Source organism: Typopeltis vanoorti, chromosome 12 (assembly GCF_054136105.1).
Source record: "Typopeltis vanoorti isolate ZY-2024b chromosome 12, IOZ_Tvanoo_1.0, whole genome shotgun sequence".
Taxonomy (NCBI): Eukaryota; Metazoa; Arthropoda; class Arachnida; order Uropygi; family Thelyphonidae; genus Typopeltis; species Typopeltis vanoorti.
Window position 1 is genome coordinate 53068092 of NC_143560.1, and position 18903 is coordinate 53086994.

General features: G+C 34.8%; 1 protein-coding gene across 4 annotated transcripts in view; it reads right to left on the reverse strand.

Moving 5' to 3' along the window:
* Nucleotides 1-18903, reverse strand: part of faf (ubiquitin carboxyl-terminal hydrolase-like faf) — a 1099079-nt gene that overhangs the window by 960935 nt on the left and 119241 nt on the right. For all 4 annotated transcript variants that reach the window (XM_090401226.1, XM_090401227.1, XM_090401224.1 and 1 more), the window contains one exon: nt 13344-13456. In XM_090401226.1, coding sequence (XP_090257352.1) covers nt 13344-13456 — 113 coding nt within the window. The remainder of the gene's footprint in view (nt 1-13343; nt 13457-18903) is intronic.

Genomic DNA, 18903 nt, shown 5'->3' on the forward strand with positions numbered 1-18903 from the left:
CAGCAGAAAGAATAATTGAAAAGGAAGAAAAATTTATTAACAGATTTAGAAGAGAGTAGTCAAATTAATAATGCCAATTATGATAAACAGCAAGTTAGCAGTAAAACTAAATTCAATTTCAATGGGAACAGGTACTGGGATTCTAAGAGCTCCATGCTTTCACTTACTTATTTCTCAACACCAATTTAAGATAAAGATGATCACCACTGCACATAATATGTAACCGGAAAGAATGCTAGCAACTCAGACTCAGAAAAACACTACCAAATGCCTTAGAGACATGAAGAGTAATTCATATGGACACTCTCCAAACTTTTCCATAGCATTTGTTCAAAGGTAAATGATGTAAGTCAGAAGATCTCCCAGTTGTCTGATAATGGAGGAATCCATACTGGGGATCATCTACTAGATGGTTTTCTTCTTGTAGCAAGGCTTATACATTGGTCATACATAACTGGTAATTAACTTAAGGAATTTACAATGCATAAAACAGATATTAATTAAAGGACACTTTAATGAATACCTTCAATATTTCGGCAACATCACATTGCCATCTTCAGGAACATACAAATATGGTATGTACACGCAGGCACTAACAAAAGCAAATGAGAAAGATGGGAAGAAACTATTATTGTTCCTAAAGTCCTGATAGTGCCACCCCTAGCGGGCTAATTGGGTTGTCTTGGTCATTGGGCTGAAGTTCTCATGATGCAAGTCTCCCAAATTTGAGGCAGTCTCGTGCACCCAAATCTGTTGAGGTTTGGAACGTTTTTTAGAGCTGCTGATGATTCCATGAATAATCTTTCGTACTTGAACTTGTTGCAGTGTATTATTTTAGTTTTCTTCCAACAAATTCTATGGCGGGTATCTATGGCATGGTCTGCAAGCCCAGAGTGGCTGTACTGGTGAAACCGGATCTAGTCTTTGTGTTCTGAAATCCTGATATTCGCTGTCCTGCATGTTTGGCCAAAGTAAGACAATTTACAGCTGCAAGGGACCTGGTATACACCAGGTAGGTCTAGGGGAAGTGGTTGGTCTTTGATCGAGAGGATAAGACATGCCAACTTTTTATGTGGTCTATAACAAGAAGTTAGGTCATATTTTTTGGGGATATTTGTTATTTTCTCAGAGGTGCCCCGAATGTAGGGAATGGTGATAGATTTAGTGTAATCTTTATTGTGAAGGGGGGGGGGGTTACTGTTTTAGTATTTTTGGGGGGTTGTAGCCATTGGCTAAGAAAGTGTTAAGGATGTGGTTTAGTTCAGTGGTTAAGGCATCAATGTCTGAGCAGATTAACTATACCCTGTTATATAGTGTTTTAATAACCCCATATTGTTGTGAGGGGTGGGGGGGGTGGGGGATTGCTAGTGAATGTATCTGCCTGTATGGGTGGATTTTCTATAAACAGAGAAAACCAAAGATCCATCAGGCTGGTGAGTGATTAGAGTGTCTAGGAAGGAGAGGGTGTTGTTTTCCTCTTTTTCCAAGGTGAAGTGGACCCTGGGGTGTTGGTTGTTTAAGTGTGTTAGGAAGGAGTGGAGTGTATCTGAGCTATGTGGCCAGATAGCAACACATCATCCACGTACCGAAGTCAAATAGTGGGTTTTTGTGGTGCAGAGTTTAAGGCTTTCTCTTCAAAGATCTCCATAAAGAAGTTGGCCAAAGGTGGGGAAAGTGGTGAACCCATAGTCCCCTCTATCTGTTTATAGAACTTTCCTTGCTAAACGAAATAGACTGAGTTCATTGTGAACTGAAATAGAGTTGAGATATCAGGCAGAAATTTGGCTTGGATGAGATGAGCTCTAGGGTTTCCTTGAGTCAGACATTTGTGAATAGGAAGGAGACGTCAAAACACGCCAAACAGGCAGGACAGCGAATATCAGGATTTCAGAACACAAAGACTACATCCAGTTTCACCAGTACTGCCACTCTGGGCTTGCAGACCATGCCATAGATACCTGCCATAGAATTCTAGAAAACTAAAATAATACACCGCAGCAAGTTCAAGTACGAAAGATTATTCGTGGAATCATCAGCAACTCTAAAAAACGTTCCGAACCTCAACAAATTTGGGTGCACGAGACTGCCCCAAATTTGGGAGATTTGCATCATGAGAACTTCAGCCCAATGGCCAAGACAACTCAATTAGCCGGCTAGGGGGAACCATTAGGACTTTAGGAATAATATTAGTTTCTTGCCTTCTTCCTCATTTGCTTTTGTTAGTGCCTGCGTGTACATACCATATTTGTATGTTCCTGAAGATGGCAATGTGACGTTGCTTAAGTTAATTACCAGTTATGTATGACCAACGTATATGTATATGATGGTACAACATGATGAGATCTGATGCTAGCTTGGGGGGAAGGGGGGGTCACCCAGTTAAAGGCCCCTTGCTGTTTTCGTCAGGGAACCAGGACTAACAGTAAAAAGTCAGCTAATGGAGAAAGCTCTAAGACAACATCTAGAAGAAGAATAGAACCAACATCAGAAGAACTGAAGATAGGAACCATCAATATAAGGAGTATTAATGGAAAGGAAATCAAACTTGCAGAAGAATTGGAAAAGTACAACATGGACATAACTGGCATTACTGAGACAAATAACACAAAAATAGGTCAGATCTAACTAAATAATAAGTATAGGATGTTATATATCAGGAAGGATTATTCTGGAGACTATTGAAGAAGCTTAGAAATGGAGGAAAGAGTACTGTAAAATGAATCAAAGATGATAAAGGTGACATGAAAACTGAAGATAAGGATATAATAGACGTCTAGAGTAACTACTATGAAAGAATGTTAAACAAACCAAGCAGCAACAGAACCACACTAGATAATTTTCCAGAGGAATGAAAGTACATATCAATACTTGAGTTAGAAAAAGTCATCAAAAACTTGAAACGTGGAAAGGTAGCAGGAGTAGATGATATTCAACCAGAAATGCTCAAGTATGGAGGTATAGAAGTTTTGCAGTGGTTACATTGCATAAATCAGAGGGCACGGTCAGAAGGTCGAATTCCCGTTGACTGGAGTACAGCTCTCATAGTACCTATCTATAAAGATGGGCACTGTGAAGAGAAATTATTTAGTAGAGAAATTCCTCTATACAGAGGAATTTCTCTACTAAGTGTTCCAGATAAGATTTAAGCAAGCATACTTGAAAAGAGGTTGAGAAAGATTGTGGAAGAGAGACTTGGAGAAGAAAAAGTTGGGTTCATGCCAAACAGAGGTTGTCAAAATCACATTTTCACTTTAAGACAAATAGTTGAGAAATCATTTGAATATGACAAGGATCTGTACTAAAGTTTTGTAGATATGGAAAAGGCATATGACAAGGTGCACAGAGAAACGTTTTTCAAAACACTACAATTATATGAAGTGAATGGAACATTATACAGAACAATATATAGTCTATATTAAGCTTTCGGTCAGCAGTTACAATTGAAGGAAATAAGAAGATGGTTTCATGTAAAATCAGGGATAAGACAAGGATGCACATTATCTCCACTCTTATTCAACATATATATGGATCACATTATAAAAAAAAAATTGGCATTCAAGTCTGATATATAACAAAATGCACTGTGCACCTTGTCATATGCCTTTTCCAGATCTACAAAACTTAAGTACAGATCCTTGTCAAACTTGGCTCTTTGCTTTATGTAGATGATGAACTCCTAAACACATCTAGTACAAGTCTACAGGATTCACTAACTAAATTGAATAACAGCCGTAACTAATTTGGCATGAAAATCAGCAATAAAAAGACCAAAACTAGGAAAATAGGCAGGCGAATACAAGACTTCAACTGCATTCTGAATGGAAATCCTTTAGAACAAGAAAAATATCTCAGCTATTTAGGCACAGTTTTTAATGAAGATGGTAGATTAAGTCTGGAAAGAGACAACAGAATAAGCAAAGCTGGTATGGTGGGTAGCCAGGTGAATAAATTTATATATCCCTCGATTAGAGCAATTAATTATTCCCTCAATGTTACCGCGTATATCAAAATCATGTTAATCAAATATAATAATTAATGGTAAAAAGTACAATTCCATGATTGATTACTGCATTAATAGTTTGTTTTATATGGTACTCTTTTAGGAAAGATAAAAAATGAATGCAAAGTAAATGTTTAATAAATACTTGTACCTACATTAGTTACTGCAATATTTTTATCAAAAGAGGTTATCAAGGGTCATTTGAACAGTTTTAGTTTTTTTTCTTATTGGCATAAATTCTACAATGCCAAGCAAAATGACTCTCCAGAGAAACAAGCATTCTTCGATTCCTCGACAAACAAGCATTCTTCGATTAACATTTGGATCCATATCCTACTTGCTGCTTAAGCAATTCTAAACTGCGAAATATTCTATTTCGCAGTTCTTTGACTTTATCTCTTTTGGAACTTCATCTTCACATTCCATTTGCATGGTGTTGTTTAATTTCAAGAAGATCGTTGTCACTGAAATCTTTTGAATTTGAATCCAATAATTCTTTAACATCTTCTGCATCAACACCATCAAAACCAAGGTCTTCACCAATTGCAATGATTTCTTCAATCATGTTGTTCACAAGATTTTGAAAACAACCTAAGTCATTAGTGCATTCTGACAAAAGGTTTTTCCAAACAGCTTTCATGCAGCTTGCTCCCACTTTGTTTTCATATTTTCAATGCATGTTTAATGTTAAATTTTTTTCCAAAATTCTTGGAGATTTAGTGCATTCTGACAAAAGGTTTTTCCAAACAGCTTTCATGCAGCTTGCTCCCACTTTGTTTTCATATTTTCAATGCATGTTTAATGTTAAATTTTTTTCCAAAATTCTTGGAGCGTAATCGCAATTTCTCCCAATATTGTTTCTACTGCCTTTGAGAATGTCTTTTTAAGAAAATAGACTTTGAAAGTTACAACGATGCCCATCTCCATAGGTTGTAACAATGATGTTGTATTTATCATTGTTAGATGATAACAATGTAAAAATGGTAAAAATAAAACTTTCAGACAGATCATTAAGAGAATTTGGATGACCAGGTGAGTTATCTAAAAGCAAAAGAGCTTTGAAAGCCAAGTTATTTCTCTTGCAATAAGCTTCAACTGCCAGACAAAAATAAGACTTAAACCAATCTTCAAATAGACTTTGGGTAACCCTAACCTTCTGATTCGCCTGCCAAATTACAAATAAAGAGTTCTTGTTAAATCCTTTTAAAGCCCTTGGGTTCTGAGTTCGATAGACAAGCAGCGGCTTCAATTTAAAATCTCCATTAGAATTCCTTCCAAGCATAACAGTTAAGCAATCTTTTGATACTTTACAGCCAGGCTGCACTGCTTCTTTTTTTTATATAAAAATTCAAGATGGCATTTTTTCCAAATAGAGGCCAGTTTCAACTACTTTGAAAATTTGGCAGTAATCATAATCATTTTCTTCAATAATTTTCTGCAGCTCAGCAGGAAATATAGATGCAGCATTTTTTATCGGCACTTGCAGCTGCACCTGTTATTTTCACATTCTTTAGTCCAGCCCTAGATTTAAAATTTTCAAGCCAGCCTTTGCTAGCTGCGAATTTTGAATTGTCTTCTTTATATTTAGTCTCTTTAAGTCTTGAAAACAGGCTTAGAGCTTTCCATGATATTATAGGGACTAATTGGAATTCTCTTTTGTTTATAGTCTTCCAAACAAATAATCAACAGACCTTCCATTTCAACCATTATAGCACTCCGGTTACATGTGCATTGCACACTTGCAGATGTAGATGCAACTTTACCTTGCTCGCAATACTCATCAGCTTTGGATAAAATAGTCTGTGTTGTAGACTCGTTAAAACCAATTTCGCTTCCGATCTTACTTTTACGTAATTTCACCACATTTCAATCTGTTAATTATATCAAGTTTTGTATCTAAGGTAATTACTTTTCTCTTTTTTTTTCACTTAATGACTCAGTTGTGGGATTGCTCTTATTCTTCAACATGATTAATAGGCTGTAAAATTTACGAAGAACGTAATTTGTTAATACATACAGCAGAACAACTGGAGCTTGTAATACACCCACTCTTAATGCTGGAAGTAAAGTAACTGGCTGGCACTCAGGCTGCATGGAAGGAATGATGCCATCATGCTCACGCCACGAGGCTTGCATGTTTTTGCATAGTAAATTTAAGGGCGCGTTAATCAAAACTCTTGGTGCGTATATCAAGGGATTGTCACAATTAATTTCGACACGTTATTCAAATCCCACGTTAAGCAATGGATACCTGTACTTGATTAACAAGATATAAAAAAGTATTTATTTACAATTTTCACATAAAAATTGCCAATGGTTTACTAAAGAGAATATTAACTAACAAATGATTTTTATACATATATTAATAAATAAAATAACCTATATTCAGTGATATTTCTTCAGAAGTTTATAATTGTATGATATATTTTGGAGTATGGTGAAGCACAGAACACAAAACAAATGTTTTGCACTTCTTGTCGAAGCACCTTTTACACATGTTTTCTTCTTACTTTTGTTTCTAACAAAGTACAGAACTTTCTATTTACAATTTTCCATCAAATGAGTCTTACTTGTCAAGACTGCAACATTATCAGATCTTATTTTCTGTCTTCTAAGGCACTTTTTACTGTATCAATCCTACATCCATCTTGGTCTTCCTCTGAGTTTTTTCTCTGCCAACCCAAGAGAAAACACTTGTTTTGCTAATCTTCCCTCTCCCATTCTGTTTAAGTGACCAAACCACCTGAGATTAGCTCTGCTAACACATTCCTGAATGCTAACAATGTCAAGTTTTTTTTTAATATTCTCATTTTTAATATGATATTGCCACTGATGCTATCTGTTCACACCCCAAATCTTTATCAGGACACTCATATCTATGGTCTCCAATATTTGGTCAAGTGTTTTATTTCTAACCCAACTCTCAGATCCATAAGTTAAAACTGGTTTGAACACTGTCTTGTATACAACATAGTTGAAATGTTTTACTTGTTCTAAAGGTTCTCCATACACAATGCGGTTTATATTTTCAATGTTTCTACCTATTTTCATTATCTTTGTCTTGTTATTGCTGATTTTCATACCAAATTTCTTACAACAATTATTCACTTTAGTCAGGGAATCTTGCAGCCTTGTACTGGATTAATTTAAAAGTACAACATTATCTGCATAAAGTAAAAAGCTGAGATTAACATCTCCAATTTTGATATCAAGTTTAATACCACTTTCCTTCATAATGTGATCCATATAGATAATGAACAGAGGGGATAATGCACATCCTTGCTTGACACAAGATTTAACATCAAACAATCTCCCCATATTTCCTTCAATTCTAACTGCTGACTTACAACTAAAATAAAAACTCAGTATTGCTTGATATAATGCTCCACTGACAGCATATAACTGTGAATATTAAATCCAGCATTATTTCAAAGCCGAATGTAGAAACTATGAAAGTTTTGTAAGTTCAGCAGAGAGTTGCAGGAATACATTCCATGACTCCATGACACCTCCAAGTTGCCATAGTGTGAACTACTTAAAAGGCATAGGCATTGCCGAAGCATCGATATATTTGCCTTTTACTAGTCCATTTTGATAAGGTTTCACTGGCCTGACAGCTGTTTTTGAACTGGCTGGTTCTCTTCAAAGACCAGACAGAAACCTTAAGAGAGCAGAAACTCCCTTTCAGTACTAAGGAACTTGAAATGTCAAAGACATGTATTTTCCATAATCAAACTCTCGGTCAGTGCATAAAAGTACTTACTAAAATAAAGAGTCAAAAGGCTTCATCGGGAATGTTGAGGAATGTATTCCTGCAAGTTCTCTTGTCAATTTATGAAACTTTCATAGTTTCTACATTCGTCTTTGAAATAATGCTGGATCTAATATCCACTTTGCTTATGTAATGGATATGTATTCCTGAATGTGTGCCTGTTGAGTGTTTTTAACTACTGTGCTGTCACTGCTTGTTTAATTTAGCAATTTTTTGAAGTAATTACTCCAAACATCAAGGATAACTGTTTCTCCAGTCTTCATATCACATTTCGTTAACATCATCATCAAATTCCTGCCATGTACCCTCAAGGGGGTGTAGAGGATATGGTAGTACTACATGGAAAAAATTACATCATTACTAACTTCCTATCTACAATTTTCCTCCAAATCAGTCTGTTACTTGTCAAGACGCCAACATTATCAGATTTTATATTTCTATTGTCTAAGGCACTTTGTACCGTATTAATCCACCTATATCTTGCTCTTCCTCTGGGTCGTTTTGCTGCCAACCTGGCAGAGAACACTTGCTTTGGTAATCTTTCCTCACCCATTCTGTTTAAGTGCCCATAGCACCTGAGATTAGCTCTGTTAACGCATTCCTGGATGCTGACAATGTCAAGTTCTTTCCTAATATCCTCGTTTTTAATATGATATTGCCATTGATGCCATCTGTTCACGCCAATAATTTTTTCTCAGGACTCTCATATCTGTGGTCTCTAGTCTTTGGTCAAGTGTTTTACTTCTGACCCAGCTCTCAGATCCATAAGTTAAAACTGGTTTGAATACTGTCTTGTATAAGCCAATTTAGTGTTCTGATTAATTTCTCTCTTATTCCATATGAATTTATTCAACTGACTTCCCACCATACCAGCATTGCTGATTCTGTTGTCTATTTCTATATTGAATTTACCATCTTCAGTAAAAATTGTGCCTAAGTAGCTGAAATGTTTTACTTGTTCCACAGGTTCTCCATTCACAACACAGTTGACATTTTCAATGATTCTGCCTAATTTCATTGTCTTTGTCTTTTTATTGCTGACCTTCATAACATATCAATTACAACAGCTATTCAATTTAGTCAGAGAATCTTGCAGACTTGTAGCAGATTTATTTAGAAGTATAATATCATCCGCATAAAGCAAAGAGCTGACATTAACATCTCCAATATTGATATCATGTTTAATACCACTTTCCTTCATAATGTGATCCATATAGATAATGAATAACAGAGGGGATAATGTACATCCTTGTCTCACACCAGATTTAACATTAAACCATCTTCCTGTACTTCCTTCAATTCTAACTGCTGACTTACAACTCAAATAAAGACTAAGTATTGCTTGATATAATGCCCCATTGACACCATATAACTGCAGCGTATTGAATAGCTTCTCTCTTGGCACCTTGTCATATGCCTTTTCCAAATCGACAAAACTTAAATACAGATCTTTATTATATTCCCATGCTTTCTCGACTATTTGTCGTAAAGTGAAGATCTGATCCTGACAGCCTCTATTTGGCCTGAATCCAACTTGTTCTTCACCAAGCTTTTCTTCCACAATTCTTCTCAAGTATACTTGCATAGATCTTGCCAGAAACACTCAGTAGGGAAATACTTCTGTAATTCTCACATTCAGTTTTATTTCCCTTTTTACATATGGGTACTATGAGAGCTCTACTCCAATTATCAGGAATTCGTCACTCTGTCCAGGCTTTCTGAACTAAGCAGTGCAGCACTGTAAGACTCTTATACCACTATACTTCAGCATTTCTGGTCGAATATCATCTACTCCTGCTGCCTTTCCACATTTCAAGCTTTTGATGGCTTTTTTCTACTTCAAGTATGGATATGTATTCCTGACTGCATGCCTGGTCAGTGTTTTTTACCACTGTGCTGTCATCACTGCTTGTTTCATTTAGCAGCTTTTCAAAGTAATTACTCCATACTTCAAGGATATCTTTTTCTCCCATTTTCATGTCACCTTTATCATCTCTAACTCCTTTTACAGCACTCTTTCCTCCATTGCTAAGCTTCTTAAACAACCTCCAGAATATTTTGTCACCTTCTTGATATTTATTTTCTATGTTCTTGCCAAAGTCCTCCTATGACTTTTGTTTAGCTAGTTTTACACAGTGTTTAGCATTCTTGCATTTGTCTCTATATTCTCTAAGAGCACAAGCTGACTTATTTGACAGGAACTTTTGATATGCTTTCTTCTTTTCCTTCCCTGCCTCTTTAACTTCCTGTGTCCACCAGGGAGTTCTGATTTTTTTTATCCTTGCAGACAACCTCACCACATGCTTTCTGGCAGAATCAATCAATGTTTTCTTCAGAGTGTGCCACTGAATCTCCAAGATTTGATTCCTGTTCTCAAACTCTTTCATTTTTTCTTCAATAATCTTTGTGTATTTTAGTCTACAGTTCACATCTGAGAGCTGTTCAACTTTTATTCGCTTTAAAACTTTCTTACATGTTATTCTTTTCAATATGAAATTCAATTTGATCCTGCTCAAGACTAAATAGTGATCACTTCCAATTTCAAATCCTCTGTACACACACTGGTGTCCTGCACCAGGGTGAAAACATCACTATCAACAATAACATAGTCAATGAGACTTTTCTTATTCCCAGCCTCTTCTCTCCATGTGAATTTGTGCACATTTTTATGTTGGAACATGGTGTTAGTAATAACCAGTCCATGTCCTGAGCAGAAATCCAACAGATATTTGCCATTATTATTAGCTTTGCTCTTTTCTCCAAATTTCCCCAAAATATTTTTGTATGTCTCATAATCATTTCCTACTCTGCTATTTAGATCCCCAACAAGGACCAACTTTTCCTTTTTCATTGTGTCAGTTGCTTTTTCTAAAGCCTCAAAAAATTCCTCCACTTCTATCTTAGTAGAACTTTCTGTGGGACCATAGGCACAAATAAGTCTCATTGTCCGGTTCCCCATTCTTATATTTGCCCACATTACTCTACTAGAGACTGACTGCCATTCAAGAAGATTAGCCTCGTATTTTGTGTTGAATACTAAGGCTACTTCATCTTTTCCTTGATTGTCATTGCCTGAATATAACATTTTGTATTTATTGCTCAGAAAGATCTCACCAGTTTTGGTCTTTTTTGTTTCAGTCACCCCTATTATGTCAATCTGGTACTTATCTAATTCCTCAGCTAGCTCCATTTCTTTGCCATTCAGGCTTCTTACGTTGATAGTACTGATCTTTAACTCTGGTGATGTTGAGTTGGGGTTTGTTTTCAGATTTGTTCCAGTAGCTGACTTTTTGCTGTTCGCTCTGGTTCCCTGGCGAAAACAACGGGGGCCTTGTTTAACCAGGTGACGCCCTAGCTGGCATGAAATTTTGTCATGTTGTACCATCATTCTATATTTTGGTCTAACCAATAAGAATACAATTTGGTCGGCTAAATCCCAAATTGCCAGCCCATCCTCGTTCGTTCAGTATCAAAGTAGATACCCAACAGGGTGCACCACGAGAAAGTGAGGATTGGACATTAGGTCAGAAGCCCTGGTCAGTTCTCCGCATTCCTTTAAAGGCTATGTGGTGGTCTCCTCTCAGTTATACAGCTCTGACCATCATCTCTAATTCTTTTTGCAGCACTCTTTCCTTCATTTCTGAGCTTTTTCAACAGTCTTCAGAATATTTTGCTGCCTTCCTGATATTTATATTCTATGTTCTTACCATGACTTTTGTTTAGCTAGTTTTACACAGTGTTTAGCTTTCTTACATTTGTCTCTGGAAACAATCCTAAGAGCACAAGATAACTTATTCACCAATAACTTTTGATATGCTTTCTTCTTTTCCTTCACTGCCTGTTTAACTTAGTAAAGGAAAAGAAGAAAGCACATCAAAAGATAACACATGTCAAAAAATTACTATATAAACCAGAAAATAAAGTTCGTGTACCTATTTTTCTGTTACCAATATATCTACTCCCATTACAAAATATGAGGCCTGACATTTAGTGAAAGATTTATTTATCTTAGATTTAAAAATAAAATAAAGTATAATAAAGTATCAGATTTAACAATGAAATTTAAAAACAATTTCTTAATCTATAATTTCATCATTATCCTTAAGGTACTGCTTTTTGATGTCAAATATCTCTGGAGTGGTGGTGAAGACTTTGGAAAAGTTGGTCAGGGCTTGCATACAGAAAGCATTGACTGAGAAACTATACTTTGCAATGTACAGCATGAGTTTACTAAGGGAAAATCATCCATTCTCCTTGTCTAACTCAAAGGGAACCCATTGAGTTAGACAAGGAGAATGGATACACCATGATACTTTTGGATTTTGCTAAGGCTTTAAATTACTGGCACGGATAAGAGAATGGCTGACTGAAAGATATCAAGCCATTGTTATTCAACCTGTATATTAATGGCAACGAAAAGGATTTGACATGCAACATACAGCTATTTAGTGATGATGAAGACAGGTAGAGTAATCAGGAGTGCTGCTAATATGCAGTACTTGCAGAATGATTTGAATAGGCTGGAATTGTGGGCACATGTGAAAATGGCTATCAGTTCAATGTTAGTAAATATAGTCATGCAGTTTGGTGTGATTAGATATCCATGTTGTATTATATCAGTAGAATTATGTTGAAAGAAACTGATAAGGCTATGGATCTTGGAGCTTTAGTAGATAGGAAGTTGAAGTTCAAGGGCCATATAGCAGAAATTGCAAATACAACTCAGAGGATACTTGCAATGCTGAAACAAATCTTGACATATAAAGATAAGGAAGTCATTTTGCCTCTTTACAAGGCATTGATAAGACCTTACTTGGGCTTATCATTATTGTTATTGCATACAGAACTCATCTCCTAATTTCTATGGTGATTCTAATACAGTGGAGAGAGTGCAAAAGAGTATTCAAAATGATATCAGGATTGATTATGAATACTGATTATGAAGACAGATTGAGAATTTGTAGACTGCAGACATTTCAAACAGGAGAAAGCAGAGTGATATGATTGAGATTTACAATCTTCTGAAAGGATCATACAATGATTTCAGTAGATGGAATTTTTCATTTTACAGAGGGTTGAGAAAGGACATGAAGACATCCTTGGAATTGAGAATGAATGCTATCAAGATGGGGGTGCAGGCTCTAGATTTTTCTCTCATAGAGTGGTGCATGATTATCACATTACTGTACAGCAGTAATGTGATACGTTTGAGAATAATTAAGTCACACTGGGTGATGAAATTCATTTCCCTCTTAAAGTCATTCACAAACATTTTTTTTTTTTTCCACTAAACATTCATAAACACTATGTCCATGGTGGAATTTGAACATCATGGGCTGTTGTATGGAAAGTGGATGCACTTAGCCAACCAAGCTACCAAATGGACTTTAGCCTTTGAGTTTGAAACTTGTCCATTTTTTAATTACAGGAAATGGAATAAAAGAATCAAACCTAACCAATCATAAATTATATTTCCAATCAAGAAACATTAGCTTCTTGGTATATAATTCTGTAAGTATAAAGAATAAGCCTACTAATTTTCTACAACATTTTCAGGAAATTTCAACTTACTTATTATGTGGATTAAGGGCCATTGCTAGAAGATCCAGAAGTGGTAAACAGTCTTGTCTTAGTTTTGCAACACACAATTCAATAAGACGTTCACAATTTTTTATAATACATCTCTAAAAACAGAAAAAAAATATTATTTTTTCTCTCTTAAGGAATGCATGTACAGTAGTAATGTGATATGTTGGAGAATAATTAACAAAGTATTTTTCATATCAGAAATGTTCTATGACATTTCCACTTATTTCATGATGTTTATAAACAACTAAGAAATGAGTAGATTCATAAAAAAAATTTTAATTTATAAGAAACCACTAAATATAGAGGTATTTTTTTCAATGAGTAATTAAAAAGAAATTCAGTATTCAACCAAACTTACAATCTTAAATGGTTCTCATTCTTATACTCATCATGCAAGGTAGGTGTGTGTGTGTGTATACATGCATGCACAAGCAAGTACAAGTACTTAACCATCGTTTACTTAGTTACACGAATAGATTACAGTTGTGTAACATTTTTCATCTGTAGTAGTAGTATATTACTTATATATTACTTATTAAAGCTCTTTTATGGTCACCTCTTTGTGCATTTATTTCATACCTGTTTTTATTAATCTTTCATCATTGGCTATAAAGATATAAATAAAAGAAAAACCACTCAATGTTATCTGTTCACATTCCCTTAATTTTCCTCAAGTGTAGGAATCTCTAGCCTATAAGTAACCATTTCACAACTGGCTCAAAAATCCACAGGTTAAAACTGACTTTAAAATAATTTCATATACTGTTTTTGTATGTTTTAGTGTAAAATAAAATGTTTTCAATAATTTGGTAAAAATTAGGTTATAAAAATGATTGCTGTATAATAATTAATTATTCTCTTTTCTATAAAATTTGTTAGTAAAAATTTTAAACTGGAGGAGAATGTATTTTGATTCTTTAAATAAATGCCCTTTCTTGAAATCTAGCAAATCTGCATACCTCTCTCCTCCACAATTCCTACACTTGGGAAGAATGATGAAAAGATTGATAATCCAAAAAAAAAAAAAAAAACAGAGTCAACCAAGGGCACAAGACGTATAAATTACATATGCTTGTTTGGAGTTGTGTCCATTTTTCAGGAGGGAGGAAAAAACAAATTCCTAGAAGGGAAGAACCAACTCCATATAAGATAGGATAATGATCACTTTCAGTTGAAAAGATGACTTATAGCTGTTTTTTGCCTTATAACTTATAAGGCAAAAAAAGTTGACAAACTAGATTCTGGCCTCAGTAACAAGCAATATAGAATAACAAAATAATGAGGCTGTCCTAATAAATATCTTAAATCAATAGTGCACAAACTACAGCCTGCCAGTGACATTTACTTGTTCCACGAATGTTACACTTCAGAAGAAATTATAATCTTGCATAATCCTTTATTCAAGTGTAAGCAAATAAAGTTTGTGCATGAAGACTCCACATTAATTGCCTTAGTATTCCATAATGCAAAGAATACCTTTTGGATGTGTATAATGCTATGCTTTATGAGAAGGGCCACTGCTCACAGTTCAACCATTTCTGAGGTCTTATTGCTGACAGCCAAACCCAGAAGAAACACTAAGGTTGAGTAATGCAGAAGTCATATATTTTCCATATATAAGTAAGTGAATAGTTGTATTACATTATATGCAATATGCTTATGCCTGGGCCCTTAAAATTGTGGGTCCAGGGAATCTTATCCCCTTCTCCCCTGTCATCAGGACTGAGTGAGATAGCATTAATGACTCGTGTCAAAAATGCTGCTCATTCTGAAAATTTCATTGAAATGGCTGACCAACATTATACCACTTAGGGAACCCTGACTGGTAGTGAATCTTGGTGCTTCCAATACAACCCAAAAACAAAACAGCAAAGCATGGAATAGTAATCACTGATGTCTCCAAGACAGCAGAAGATTTGACTGCAGAAGTCTCAAGTCAAAACAATGCTGATTGCTGTCTTTGATTCATGGAATTATTTATAAGGATTTTGTTCCAGAGGACAGTCATAAGTCAGTACTATCTTGGTGTCATGTAATGTCTAAATCAACACAAGACAAATGAGAGAGAAGCAGTACTGAATAAACAGCTGGCTGCTGCTGCTGCACAACAAGGTGCCAACACATTGTTTGTTCTTCTTGTGTTTACATTCACCAGATTTGGCACCATCACGTTTTTTTTTTTAAAAAACAAAATAAAATTCAACAAGATGCTGGAATGAATCAATGAAAGTCATCCAGAACCAGAAGAGTGTGACCACCAAAATCAACACTACACCTTATGCTGAAAATAAATAAGTGATTCATGTTCTGGTATTCATTCTTTATTTTTATATGAATTTTATCCCACTATTTAACACTGTGCATGCTAATTTAGTTAATGTTGTAAGGAAATAGTATGTCTTTCAACTACTTCACATCAACTTCACTTTTTAATATATTATACAAGTTGTGTATCCCTAAACAATGGTTTCAAGACATAACAAATATCATTCTACAAGGAAATTGAGAAGTCTGTCATAAACTTGAAATAATTAAGAAATTAGAAAGGTGTGTGGGGAGTATACTGATGATCAAATATAACATTAGATCATCAATGCTGAATGATATAAAACATTCCAAGAAAAATCCTTTAACATTTAACATCTTTTAAGTCTAATAAAACAACGATAGTAGAAAGTCTTCACAAGAAAAATGAGATAAACCTAAATTAAGTTCATGCAAGTCATTTTTATTTTTATTAAAAATGCTAAGTATGGCTATTTTAGTACCAATGAATGTTTCCATAGCAAAAGATTTTTGAAGAACAAATGGAAACTAATACTGAATGTATGTCTTTTCTGACATTCCTTTTTTTCCTCCTGAAGTACTGCAGGATAACAAAAAACAAGCTTTCAAATAGGGTAATAAGAAGAGTATAAAAAATGGTTAATGCTAATTCTCAGAAAAATGTTACAGCAACTTCTGGAATCAATCATGATAGAAGAACAGATGCATAACTATTGAAGAATATTAAACAATATGTTTCCATATGATTGTTGTAATCTATCTTAGTAAGAAATGCATACTTAAGTCAGTACTTTATGAAGCGTTTTTTTTTTTAAATGCATCTTTTTTTTTTTTTTTTTTTTTGAAATAAGTAATGAGTATGCATAGACTTTGTGTAAACATTTTTACTTAAATATTTTTAAAATAAATGTCCTTTTTTTGTTTTGTTTATGTACCTTTTGTAAATATATTTTGGTATTTACAGTAATGATTTGCAGTACTTTTTTATTTATATTCCATGTAATAAAAACTATTAAAATAACAGAAAATTTGAAAAAAAAAAAAAAGTGGCCCGATACAAGTCCTGGTGGTGCTGTTCTCAAAAGTTCAGTACACCATATTTCAATAAAGATGTGTATTTATAAACTCAATAAAGTTGAAGTAGCCATAGTATTCAACACAAAATATGAGGCTAATCTTCTTGAACGGCAGGCAGTCTCAAGTAGAGTGATGTGGGCAATTTTGAGAATGGGGAACTGGACAATGAGACTTATTTGTGCCTATGGTCCCACAGAAGGTTCTACTAAGGTAGAAGTGGAGGAATTTTTTGAAGATTCTCATTGTATCAGTTGCTTTAGAAAAAGCAACTGACACAATGAGAAAGGATAAGTTGGTCCTTGTTGGGGATCTGAATAGCAGAGTAGGAAATGATTGTCAGACAAACAAAAATATTTTGAGAAAATTTGGAGAAAAGAGCAAAGCTAATAATAATGGCAAATATTTGTTGGATTTCTGCTCAGGACATGGACTGGTTATTACTAACACCATGTTTCAACATAAAAATGTACACAAATTCACATGGAGAGAAGAGGCAAGGAATAAGAAAAGTCTCATTGACTATGTTACTGTTGATAGTGATGTTTTCTCCCTGGTGCAGGACACCAGTGTGTACAGAGGATTTGAAATTGGAAGTGATCACTATTTAGTCTTGAGCAGGATAAAATTGAATTTCATATTGAAAAGAATAACATGTAAGAAAGTTTTAAAGAGAATAAAGGTTGAACAGCTCTCAGATGTGAACTGTAGACTAAAATACACAAAGATTATTGAAGAAAAAATGAAAGAGTTTGAGAACAGGAATCAAATCTTGGAGATTCAGTGGCACACTCTGAAGAAAACATTGATTGATTCTGCCAGAGAGGCATGTCGTGAGGTTGGTTGGTTGTCTGCATGGATGAAAAATCAGGACTCCATGGTGGACACAAGAAGTTAAAGAGGCAGTGAAGAAAAGAAGAAAGCATATCAAAAGTTCCTGGCAAATAAATCAGCTTGTGCTCTTAGAGAATACAGAGACAAATGTAAGAAAGCTAAACACTGTAAAACTAGCTAAACAAAAGTCATGGGAGGACTTTGGCAAGAACGTAGAAAATAAATATCAAGAAGTTGGTAAGATATTCTGGAGGTTGTTTAAGAAACTTAGAAATGGAGGAAAGAGTGCTGTAAAAGGAATTAGAGATGACAAAGGCTACATGAAAACAAGAGAAAAAGATATCCTTGAAGTATGGAGTTATTACTTCAAAAAATTGCTAAATGAAACAAACAGTGATAGCACAGTGGTAAAAAACACTCAACAGGCATACAGTCAGGAATACATATCATTACTTGAAGTAGAAAAAGCCAACAAAGGCTTGAAATGTGGAAAGGCAGCACGAGTAGATGATATTTGACCAGAAATGCTGAAGTAAGGTTGGTATAAATGTCTTACAGTGGCTGAACTGCATAATTCAGAAAGCCTGGACAGTGGGATGAATTCCCAATGATTGGAGTAGAGCTCTAATAGTACCCATATATAAAAAGAAAAATAAAACTGAATGTGAGAATTACAGAAGTATTTCCCTACTGAGTGTTCTTGGCAAGATCTAGGCAAGTATACTTGAGAAACAGTTGAGAAGAATTGCGGAAGAAATATAACAAAGATCTGTATTTAAATTTTTTCGATCTGGAAAAGGCATATGACAAGTTGCCAAGAGAGAAGCTATTCAATATGCTACAGTTATATGGTGTCGATGGGGCATTATATCAAGCAACACTTAGTCTGTATTTGAGTTGTAAGTCAGCAGTTAGAATTGATGAACAGGAAGATGGTTTAATGTTAAATCTGGTGTGAGACAAGGAAGTACATTATCTCCTCTGATATTCATTATCTATATGGATCACATTATGAAGGAAAGTGGTATTAAACATGATATCAGAATTGGAGATGTTAATGTCAGCTCTTTGCTTTATGCGGACAATGTTATACTTCTAAATAAATCCGCTACAAGTTTGCAAGATTCCGTGACTAAATTGAATAACTGTTGTAATAGATATGGTATGAAGGTCAGCATTAAAAAGGCAAAGACAATGAAAATAAGCAGAATCATTGAAAATGTCAACTATGTTGTGAATGGAGAACCTGTGGAACAAGTAAAACCTTTCAGCTACTTAGGCACAATTTTTAGTGAAGATGGTAAATTAAATATGGAAATAGACAACAGAATCAGCAAAGCTGGTATAG